Below are 12,682 nucleotides of genomic sequence, written 5' to 3'. Positions count from 1 at the left end.
TAAAAGTGTTCAGTGTAGAACTGAAGGGAAATTTTTACCCCTTTTACCATTATAGACTAACAGAGTTAATCTTGCTAACCTGTTTTATCTGTTTATTTGGCAAATAAATAATTCAAATATAGAATCTTGTTAGACATGAAAAGAAGGTATACTTATTTGTACAGAAATACACACAGTTTGGTCATTGAAAGATGATAATGAAAATTGGTAATTTTTCAATTATGGAAAACTATAGGGTAAATATTTAATCCTAGCAAAATGGTTTCTTCCCAGAGTAGCATGTATGGTAGAAGAAAGGGGCAAAAATACACTTTTAATAGGGTATTTTTGAGTTGTTATTCTAGTGTTTTTGATAATGGATTAAAGCAGGTTTTGAGAGAGACTGCTGTTTCCTTTCTATCTCAGCCAACTGTGAATAAAAGGGCTGAATCTTAATTCTGTTTCTCTCATTCTTTGCTTTACACCTTCCAAATTCAACTTCTTCCTGTCTCCTGCACATGCCGACCTATGAAATCTAGCAGGACAGTTTCTCACCATGCCCGAGGGATGAAGTAGAGAGCAGAGAAATTTCTCCTGAGATCTTTAATTCTTTAATTATTTCCTGAGAAAATGCAACTACTTTTAGCCTTTACTAAAGGGGGTTTGCTAGCCTGAATATTATGCTGGTAATTCTTGTTAGACTATAATAGCTGAAGTTAGAATGGCAACATGCTATTGATTAGGCATATTGAATAGATTGCATATATTCATTTTTCCCACTTGCATCTTGGATGACAATGCAACATTTTATTTGTAACTGCTCAGGCTGTATCAAAATCTGTGTAATCTTCTAGTACTAATAGCTTTTTGCATCATCAATTCACAATAAGGACAACTGCATTTGTGCTCACAGGTGCTTTAGTTCAGAATCAAAGGCTAAAGGTTAATACAAAATGGTTCATTTTATTATGAAGGATCCAAAGCAGAATTTTAACAATGAAGTTTAAGCATTTGACTCATTTTTGTGGTTCATTATCATGTCCATTAGTGAGCAGGCAGGCACTGCACCAAAAATGGCCTGTTTAGACCTCTTGTTAAAACATACTTTTGAAGTTGAATATAGATGAAATATTAATGGCTTTTTAAAGGTACTATATGAAAAAGCAACCTGAAGGCAAGATGATATTTCCAAGGTACTGTTTGAGTGAAGAATAATGTAAATGCAACAAAATACCTCTCAATGTTCTAAGAAAATTGGTATGCATCTGATAGAGCCAGTGCCATATTAAATCACATGTGAAAGCATTGCATTATTCAAATCTCAGAAAGGGGGAAAAAAAAAAGTCCATTCAAAAGCCATCTGGTAGCTATTGCTGTTGTTAGTGATCCCATTTACTGACATTTGCATAAAGCTTGTTGATTACTCTTAGGAAGGGCAATATTAGCATAAATGTTTTTTTATTGAGCTAGTCATTTAGGCAACACACCGAATAGCAATGAAGATCCTGTGTGTCTGACAAGTTTATTTAAACCACCGGTGTTCTGCAGCAATCAAAAGGTGTGCCAGCATAGTTTCTGAAATGCACTTGAAAGACTTAGCAATATTTTCATCAAGTTGAAAAGAATGTGCACAACAATTAATTTTGAATTGATGAGAAAAGCAATGCAGCAAGACGTGTTTCCACTGCTTGTTTCCTCAGCTGTCAGGAGCATTGATGGTGGAGTAACAATTAATCAAACCCCATATAAATACTCACGTCTAGTTTGGTTTTCTTTACTTCTCTCTACCAAACAAGTTGTTTTCCTAGAGGACAGAGTCTGTTTTTCAGAGCTGCATACTCGTAAAAGTAATGCCCGTTGTAGTGCAGAGATTGGAGCAAGGCCTTGTCCCAAACTCTGGTTTTCATTATTGACTATCTTTTCCTGCCTTCTTTTTGGCATGTCCTAACACATATTCAACAAGATGATTCTGGAGTATGCTGTGGGAGATGATACAGACCAGAGACTGCTGATGAACAGTACGGGTAGAGCCACCAGAGTATCAGAAAACAGGAATCTGAGCCACTTCAATACAGGAGTATCATGTCAGTGACTCACAGGGCCAGCTTTATAGACTCATACAAGTATAGCAAAACTGAGCATTTCCAGTTTTTAAGAAGGGGCACTTAATTTTTTTTTCACTAACAGACAGCAATTTAATTTTAGGGAAAATGTTGGTCCATAGATTGTACTAGCCAACGTGCCTATTTCAGATACAGAAATTCAAATGTCCATTTTAATGAAATTAACCCTGTGCCTGATAATTAACTGTGAGCTACTTCACATGTAAACTTCCTGAGTAATTAGGTTGATTGAGGAAGAAGTTATCACTTAAACAATCTAGATTAGAATACTGTCCTATTTGACCATTTTCTAAGTGTAAGATGAAGCTAAGCACAAACCTGTTTTGTCAGTATTTTTAAAAAGATGCAAAATTTCTGGTCTTTGCCACTTCCACTGACATGGAAAATTTTAATAAACACTGCTGAGCACTATTTAGATCTTAAGAGTCAATATTCATCCGTTTTTAATGAAAGCTTGGACGTATATTCTCAAGTTGAAATGTATAAGTGAAAGCGTTACACAAGAAGGGAGCTCTGTCAGTAAGACAGTCATATTCCATGGAGTGCCTTTTGTTTAATATGAATTGTGCAATCCCTTCTGGCACACTGCCTTTTTCCCTCTCATCATTGACAGACTTCTGTCTCCTCTTCAGCCTGCGATCAGCTGTCCCTTGGGGTGGCAGCCATCTTCGGACCGTCCCACAGCTCCTCCGCTAACGCTGTGCAATCCATCTGCAACGCTTTGGGAGTTCCACACATCCAGACCCGCTGGAAACATCAGGTGTCAGACAACAAGGACTCCTTCTATGTCAGCCTCTATCCGGATTTCTCTTCACTCAGCCGTGCCATCCTTGACCTTGTGCAGTTCTTCAAGTGGAAAACAGTTACTGTTGTTTACGATGACAGCACTGGTAAGGCCAAAGCATCGGACTGTGTGTGGATCTGCTCACATACACAAAGAGAGGGAGGAAGGGCATCACTACTCTTATTTCATAATTTAAGAAATCTTTAATAATTTGCAAGAATTTTACTGGTGAGGCAGTGTATAACAAATAATGTGAACTTATTAGCATAAGTATTCTCATAAGTATGCTTCAGTTGCTGAATCCTGTGTGTTTGAGCTCACAGCTGTCAATAAATTGGTCACACTCTATCTGTGTTTTCTGCAGTGTCTTAACAGTTGCTGACAGCTATGTCTTTTGATTTTACTAAAAACTTAAACTTGGAAGAAAAATATGGTAACTTGAAAGATACACTAGTGTGCCCAGTGAAGTAGAAAGCCTAAATTCTGGTGCTGCTTCTGGTGTTAGTTGAGTTCGAAAACAGATGCCATATTTGTTTGGAATTTTAGATAGAATGTGGAGAAGGAGCCCTGATTTCAACTTCTCACAGTTTTAACGAAAGGAAGTTGGGAGGTTTGTTTTGCAGATGAGTTACAAGAGCTGAAAATGAACTCCTGACTTTCCAGCAGAAATATACTAGGTTGTTACGTTTCCCTTAGTCACCCTAAAATCTGTTTTGCCTTTCAGTTTCACCTTGACAGTGGCACCTTTGACAAATGCTGTAAAACTAACACTTCATTTGAGGTCTAGTAGTGGTCAGAAATAAGACCTTGGTTAAGAGGGAAATATCACTGTAATGGAAGATACAAGGAAGGCACTTGGCCAAAGAAGATATATTAAACCTGATTGGAAATGCTGCTAACTTCTTCCATGCTGGTTGATCCATCATTGTCAGGAAAAGAGCATAGTGAGACTCAAATCCTTCTTGTGGTTCATTGAACTGGAAGGATGTTGATGTGCTCATTACATGATGCTGCTCTCTATCCAAATATGAAATTTAAAAAAAATAAGATCAAGAAACAACGTAAGGCTACCTGTAGGGAAGACTAACTCTGCTAGATAAACAGCAGTTATGACAGCAGGACAGAACACCTGCTTGCGGTTCAAGCCTGGATAAGATATACATACAGCTACCAAAAGGTGAAGAGGTATAAATACTCCATCAAAGTATTTATAACTGATAAATTTCTTTATGCTTTTTAAAAAACTGCAAGGCTGTGACATTTAGAGGCTTCCTTACTACAACTTTGTTGGCTGATGTTACCAAAAGTCTCAGGGAATCAAACTCTATTTGATTTAATATTTAAAATCAAACTCTAGCTTTATAGACTTAAGGCAAGCAATATGTAGTTTTTTTCTTTTTTTTCCTCTTTTTTTTCCTCTTTTTTTTTCCTAATTTTTTTTGTATTATTCTGAAATAGGAAAGGAAGCTAAGCTCTCAAATTTTAGCCATATGATGATAGAAAGAAGTGAGTTGTGACAGAGTTATTGATATAGGTTTGTGTAAATTGCAAATATTTCACCTTGATTAAAATCATTTGGAGCCAAACTGTTTTTTCAAGAGCAGGTTACCTCTTAAAACAATCAATTCAGTTAGAAAATTCATATTTTTTAATACTTTGAAACCACTTTGCTCAATACTTTCAAGTAATTCTCTTCTGTCCTCAAAAAGTTAACCAAAAAATATTTTATGTTTAATGATCTTTCCATATCAAGAGATATATTGACAGCCCTGGTAGGTCTGATCTCAATAAAGCATGTTTTAAAGCCAAGAAATAAATAGAAATGGGAATGAAAATGAAAAAGAAGGTTTTTTTAGTATATATTGTGTATATATACTTGTTCTACTTGTTATTACCGTTAATATTTAAGAGAGAAAAAGCTCTGAAAATGAACACTTTTAGAACAATTTCAAAATAATTTTCACAATGAATTAGTAGATTGAGTTATTTAGTCTATTTGAAAAGCTTAAAGGAATATTCCAGGACATAATTTCTTTAAAATTATATTTCTTTCTGGAGTGGCCAGGCCCTTCATATTATGGTACTGGTTGTTCCCATGGATAAGCAGTAACCTCATCTACAAAATCTTCTTTGTTTTGCCCTTAAAATCACTTTCTGTCTGAAGAGGCAGAAAAAAATAATCAGTTTTAAAAAGGTTATCTGCTCTTTTTTTTGTGGTGTTTTCTGTAAGTGAATTTAAATTCTACTTTTTAAAGACTGTCAACTTCTGTTTGTTAGTAGCATCTCCTATGGATAATTCCAGGACTTCAAAAGCAAATTTCTCGGCTGGGAAGCATTGCTTGCCTTTGAACTACTTACAGGAACAACTCTTAGCTATGAGAAACTATCAGTCTCAAAGAAGGAGATTTTTATATCTGCTCGAGTTCAAGTGCAAGCTGGTGGGTTTTGAGGCAGGGGTCAAGGAACCTTTTGAAATGAAGTAGTTGCTTGACCTTAGGAAGAGGTTCTTTCCTGTCATAAGACAAATATTCAATTGGTAGTCTAGGACTGGACCTGAATATGATGTTTCAACTAAGATTTAGGAATTATATTGTATGATTTGCAGCATTTAAAACTTAATTTCAATTAAAATTAAGGAAATGAAGACAAAATATTTCTCACTGTTTGTGTCTGTTTCTTCCATTTGATCAATGATTCCTTAATGTAAGATGGATGTAATTATTTATTCCTTTCTCCTTTGTTTCTCTTTTAATTACCCACATTTTACACTACTTTATTGAATGGTTGTTTAGGATGATGTATGCCTTTTTATGATGATTTTAGAGCTACGGATTTCCTTTATCTAAATGGACAATTTCCCAAAGGGCATCCTGGTCAAGAAAATAATAAGCTGGTATGGCAGCTACAGTGATAATTTAATTGCTAAAACTAATATTTTTTTTGAGATTCATAATTGCTTTATGTATTTTTATTATCATTGTAAACATGGATACAAAGAGAGTTAATACTTTTATTATATTGAGGAAGAAAAGGTATAAAGCATGCATTAACGAGGTCTGGATACTTCTCCAATAAATTATGAGGGTTTTCCCATTTGTCAAACTCCTGCAAGATTATAGGTTGCCTCTGAGGGAAAGCATGATTTTGTGTATCTATTTAACTATTTATATTTCTACAAATGTGTTTATATCCTTACTTGTTAGGGCTCAGTTTTGTTATTTTTCCAAGGAATCGTTAAAGTTTTGTGATAATAAAGGAGAGATATCTCATCTGCTTCAGAGCTAAAAAAAAATAAATTGTGTCCATGTTCTTCATCTCTTCAGTGTAGGGTATATTTTCTAGAGTGAAAACAAATGGTAAAAGCTGTGTGTTTATTTGACACTGCAGCCTGTAAAAGCCCATGTTAACTCTAGTGTCACTCCCAGAGGTATGCTAGAGGTCAAGTGCACAGTTCAGCTGCCCCAGGACAGCACCATCGTATCCAGCTCTATTCAAACCCCCATGGTTCTGCCTTGCATAAAGGAAAGCCATTTATGTGTCTGATCCATGTAAGTGTAGATGCAGTCCTCCATGCTGATTTTTTGTGCCTTTCAATCCACAGACTAGCTGCCTTCAAAAAATTAATATGACATGTCCCTGCCTTTGAGGACGGGATTGTAACTAGATGATTAAGGTTCCTTCCAACCCAAACTATTTTATGATTCTATGAGATGTATAAAATAGATATTTGTATTTGGTCTGGATCTAATTTGATTTGAGATTGGGTGGTATGAAGGTGGTACAGGGGAAGTCAATGCTTGTTTAGAGACCAGTTCAAAATAAGAGAGAAAATCTGGAATCCCAGTCTCCCTTTGTAACAATCAAAGAGATTACTGCTAAGAACAGTAATTTCAGTTTATTGTCTCCCTCATTGGAGCATTCTCCCTATATTCTCTGAGAAGGAATAGCTGTACATCTTACTTCTAATTTGAGAAAAGGCATAAGTTGTTTTTAATGCACTATGGGTAGCAACTAGACCCTGTCCTATGCTTTATGATGCAGAAGTGACTAAGAGAAAATGAATCTGTGCAGTCCAGCTATTGTTCCTCATGTCAGACTGAGCCTCCGAATACTGGTTTGTTCTGTGCTGATCAGACCTGCCTTGTGTTCAGGAGTCTGTAATGAGGAATGCAAGGTAGCTTGCCACAGGAGAAAATAGAGGTTGTGCCATGCTGAAATAGGTAGAGAGAAGCTTCTAGAGGGACATGATCAGTAACAGTGGAGTGAGCAAAGATCAGGTTGGGTACAGTATAATAAGGAAGGCACAAGACTGTAGAAATAAGATGAAGTAGATGAATAAACTAGAAAGGTTAATTCTACCTTGACTCGGTAAGAAGAGATGCAGTTTTTACATTGGGAGTATGGTAACAGAAATAAACAATAAATAAATAAACAGAAATAAAAATGAACATAGAATGGACAAAGGTTTTAATATTTTAATAAAGCCTCAGCCCTACTAGTATATGGATTAGGTATTGTGGCACTAAGTGAATTTTTTCTTTCAGGGAATTAGAAATGTATGAGTCCTTTTTTTGTGAATCACAATTTTAATAATTCTGAAACTCCCTTTCATTATTTTAATTTTTTCTTTGTATTAAATAATAGCTGCTTTCTGTTTCCTTCTATGATTTGGTTTCCTTTCCCCCTATCTCTCAAGATTTTTTTTTAATATAGCCCACCTGTTCTACAGGCAAAAGCATTGTAATGGGGCTCTAAAATACATTTCTTGTTAAAAAAGATAAAGATTGCTTACTTTGATAATTTTAAATGGAAAAGCATATTCCTTTTAACTAGGATTTCATGTTAAAAAACAAATACAGAAACAAACAAAACTTCAGAAATCCCTACCCAAAAAAATAAAACAACCAAAACCCAAATCCAAAACACCTCCTAGCAGGTTACTTTATATTTTTTTCACCTTAAAGTAATTTATGATCTCTTTGTTCATTAAGTTCCACTAAACTGTCCCTGGACACTAATTAAGTCCTTTCAGATTTACAGATTTGATACAGTCAATTGTCTTTAAGAAGGAAAAGTGGAAAAATGACAATATGTTTGTCAGCTGCATGTCCTAATGGATTTAATTGGTCTCAAAACAGTAACCTAATTTCAAGTACATATTCTAATCTCTGAGCTAAAAAAACAGTGTAGACAAACTGTAAATAAGTTTGTGAATTTCAGATAATTAAAAAAAAGGAAAAAAAATACATGAATAGTTATGTGATGGGCTTTTTAATTATAGTGGCACTTGTATAGATATAAATATATTGATTATTTTATATATCAACAGAGCAAGTTGATATAAACAGGGTTCTGGGTATTTTTTCTTAATTAACTTTTGTTTTGGTCTTGAGTGAATGAGTATAAACACCAAAAATCTGTTACATCTGTGAACAGAAGCCAAAGTAAATGCTGAAAAATTATTTCAGAAATAAAAATGTTTTGTGTTGGTCTTTAGTACAGAATCATGTGCTTTAACTAAAATGAAGGAAGTTGAAAGATATCATTTTGTTGATATATTCACTCTAGTCTGCAGGTCACACTGATTTGCAATAAAATAGCAATTTCTTTCTTGGGACCAGTATTAAAATTCCTATTACCTAATTCCCACTGTATTTGGTGTTATTTTGACCTCACCTTGATTTTGTGCGCAGTTCTGGCCCCCACAATTTAAAAATATTATTAAGATACTCGAATACTTGATACAAATACTATAACAGGCTTCCTAGAGAGGTGGCTGATGTCCCCAAGCATGTCTGTGTTTAAGACTTCAACTTGCTTTAACTTGTTCAACGCTGAAATTGTCAGGTATTTGGACAAGATGATGGATGCATGTCCCTTCCAACTGAATTATTCTATTCTATTTTCCTAAATAAGAAATAGTATCTTATTTCCAGATAACTTACATCTTGTGGTTTTTTATGGCTGGGTTTTTTTCATTTACCTTGTACTACGATTGCTGAAGGACAGCTACTTTTTCAGTTAATATAATTTTAAACTAAGGGAAATTAAATATCTTGTGGGTGACATGGATTTGGGATGATGGCAGGTGGGCAATATTGCTAAAGGATTAAGGAGAAAGAGCTTCTAAGTGATTCAAAGTAAATTTTGGCTAGAGACAAAATTTCTCTTTAAGGAGAATATACACAGTGCACTATAAAGATGAGAAAAAGTACTTAAGAGGCTTGAGACAACTGGCAACAGAGGAGACAAAGAAATGAGTTGGTCTGAAAAGGCCTGATTGTCTCTGCTTCTAGATAAATTAATTAAGCAATGTTTCAATTTATGTGAAAAGTTGCTCTCCTTTGTAAACATATCTATATAACAATGGTCTATTCTGAGAGAAGGAATGAGAGCTGAGAATGCTGTATTTGAAAGTTTGAAATTGGTGTAATGCCATTGCATTTCACCTGAATTTAGAAGACAAGACTTGAATTTTGATTCTATCTATAACAGAAACTTATAAACTGCCATGGTTGGCATGAAGTAGAATACATTCCAGTTTTGAAATTTTGGTATTTTTAAAGACAAAGTTTGTTCAAAGATAGATACAGGCAGAAAAAAGACAAATTTTATTTTTTTTTTTTTTTTACAGATAATCTGGGGTGCTCAGTCCACAGTACAGTAGGAAATATTTGCTGGGAGCAGATGAAAGAAAGCATAAAAGTGATTTACATTGCTGTGGACCAAGTTTCAAAACAATCACTAAGCCATTAAATTGATCAGACAAGGCTTTTGCTTCCCATCCTTCTAGAATCATCCAACAAAATTAACCACTAGGCAGTGTTTTAATATCAACAAATATCTCAAACTAGGTGTTCACTGGGAAAAGGAGTATGGAAGGACACAGCTGTTAAAACAATCTTAGAAAGAAGTTATAATATATGTGGACTTTTTTCGTACTGAAAAGACTTGTGATATTTCTGATACTGACTTGATGCTTGGGAATGAAAAATAATGGTTGATAATTAAGAATATGCTAATGTACTAAACTGAATTTAAGAAATTGGTGAGATTTTTAGGGCTCTCCTGTCTAGGGCTGGGAGTTGGACTTCAATGATCCTTGTGGGTCTCTTCCAAGAGTATTCTATGATTCTATGGTGATTAAGTGAATATTGTTAAAACTGTAATTTCTCCCAATAGAGTTAGTTGGATTCTAAAATGAAGAGTAAATAATACCAAACTTGGTTAAAGAGAAACAACAATTATCAAGGAACCTAAGTTTTCAAATCACTGGAGCAAGTGACTTCTGAAAAACCTTAAAACGAGGTGATCTTAATAATTACCATTGAGAACATATGGATGGTAGACAAAGTTTGAGAAGTTTGGTTAAGGTAGGCAAGCTCAGGTTCATCCCAACTTTGATATTTGTCCAGATTTTGAAGTGCACTTATCCTGGTTCCTTATGTTTAATTGACAGCTAAACCAATACCTATTCCAAGCAACTTCCTTCCTAACTTGGAACCTGCTTAAATTTGGGCAGCATAAAGTGAGGTTGTAGCATGAATTTATTAGTTGGGTTTTGTTTTGTTGGTTTCAGTTTGTTTTTGTCATTGTTGGTTTGGAGTTTTTTGTTTTGCTTTGTTTTGTTTGGGTTTTTTGGTTGGTTGTTTGGGTTGGGGTTTTTGTTGTTGTTGGTGTTTTTTGTTTTGTTTTGGTTGTTGTTGTTTTAAATAGACCAGTAAACTGAATTTATATTTCTGGGAAAAAAGAACCCAGCTTACTTGTAAGCACTAAAAAAGTCTCAAAGTATTAAGCTGGCTGAAACTGTGAGGTTTCCCTTATGAAGAGCAAATAATGTAAAATTTCCTTCTTTGCCAGGTCAGTGTGCCTTGAGGTCAAGGAAAAAAAAAACCGAGTTGATGTGATACATATTGAGTTAAGAAAGCCAAACTGTTCAGGTTGACATTCATATATGAAAATTAGAACCATAGGTACTTAATGCAAGTGTCAAATGGATGCAAACAAAGAGTAATAAATGTAAATAGATTGGTTGCATCTTACTGAAAAGATAGACTTGCAAGGTTAGTTTTCTGGTGTGGAGAGCATATAAATTACTTATGTGGGTGGCCATCTCAGAAGTTCTAATACTTTAGAAAATATAATTTGTGTTAAAGTGCTTTAGTAGTTCTCTCAAGCACAAGACTTGGTCACATTGTGGATAAGCCAACAATGGCATTATGAGAAAGAAAACAGCACTGAACTCAGGTGTCTGATCTGAAATTACATGTGTAAGAAATTCCTAGGTAATTAAAATTTCGTCTGCATAAAAAACAGTGTTACATTTTATTACATTGCTATTTGCAGCGTATCTCAAGAAACATGAGAGTTCTTGAGATCAGAGGTTAAGGAAAATATGACCTGGGAGGAGAAGACTCCAAGAGTGTTACTTTTCTGTAGGGGAAGTAGACAAAAAAGTCTTGGAAAAGGAAACAGATAAACTATCCTTTATGTTAAGAAGAGTTAGACACATGTTTAAAATTGTAGCAGAAAGGATTCAGCTAGTAATATTTAGGTTAGAACAAAATAACAGATGTCCTTGAAAAGCTATGCGAAATCCACCTCATGAGTTTGGTGGTTTGTTGGTGTTTTTTCTGGGTGGTGTTGGTCGTTTGGTTTTTTTTTTATTATTAATTTTTAGTCTTTAATTTTTTTCAACATCAATGTTTTCATACTGCTCTTCCTAGACAGAACAGAAAAGACAGGTAAGGGTGACCTTCAAAGGTCTCTATCAGGACTATTAATTACCACTGATGCTGACTAATGTCTTTATCAAATTATCTATTATATGTATGTATTATATTAAATTATGGATTAATGTTAAGTTACTCCACTGTCATTGATCCTGATTTCTCAAATTGGATATATATTTATACAGTGTACATGATGAAAACTGCATCTGTGTTTGCTTTTGTATATTTATAATGTTTTGACTTGTGAAGTTTTAGCTAGCATTTATTCTGGTTCTATGTAGCAGATGCAGAGTTCAGACTACTGGTTGCTTATGAAGGGCTAGGTGCATACCTTTCCTGCAAATAAATGAATTTGTGTATAAATCATATCAAAGACAGAGATTGGGGTGGTATAGATTAGCACAGAATGTTTAATGGAGATATGCTTGTTCATTTCTAATTGGTGCATTATCAATTAATAGTTATTCTGTGTTGCTTTAGTGGAATGAATGAAATGAGTATCTAAGGGAGGGTTATATTTGCCAATGTGATCAAAGCATGAAGCTTCCCATGCATATAAACTGGCATGGCAAGTGGCTCTGTTCCACGTCTTTTCAGTCACCTGCTCAGAGAGGTTACAGCATTTGTAACACTTTTATTGAGTATTCTTATTGAAGACAGTAGACTCTTAAGCCTCCTTTAATAAATTATAATTTTGTAGAATTATAATAATTAATAGGACTAATAATTTGGACAATGAAGAAATATTGTCCTGAATGATTACATATTCCATAGTGTCTTTTAAATACAGAGTGTTTCAAGAGCTGTTCACAGTAGTTTCAAGTGAAAAGTCAATTAGTAGTTATGTGCTAAACTCAGTTGTGGTATTTGGATGTAGCAGGTTGGTGTATTCCTCTACTAAGACAGATATTGCACATTTATTCTGTAAAGTTCAAAAATATTTTTCTAGTGTTATATGAATATATCAGTAGTATGGAGAAAGTTGTGAAGTTAAAATTTCATTTTCACTTTTGGTCTTTATGCAGATGTTAGCAATTACTTTAGCTAGTTGTCTGCAGAAAAAT

General features: G+C 34.5%; 1 protein-coding gene across 8 annotated transcripts in view; it reads left to right on the top strand.

Moving 5' to 3' along the window:
- GRIK2 (glutamate ionotropic receptor kainate type subunit 2) overlaps nucleotides 1-12,682 on the top strand; it is a 357,308-nt gene that overhangs the window by 117,419 nt on the left and 227,207 nt on the right. For all 8 annotated transcript variants that reach the window (XM_015622177.2, XM_015622179.1, XM_015622175.1 and 5 more), the window contains one exon: nucleotides 2,735-2,992. In XM_015622177.2, the coding sequence (XP_015477663.1) occupies nucleotides 2,735-2,992 (258 nt within the window). The remainder of the gene's footprint in view (nucleotides 1-2,734; nucleotides 2,993-12,682) is intronic.

This window comes from Parus major, chromosome 3, assembly GCF_001522545.3.
Source record: "Parus major isolate Abel chromosome 3, Parus_major1.1, whole genome shotgun sequence".
Taxonomy (NCBI): domain Eukaryota; kingdom Metazoa; phylum Chordata; class Aves; order Passeriformes; family Paridae; genus Parus; species Parus major.
This window is presented reverse-complemented; position numbering and strand designations above follow the sequence as displayed.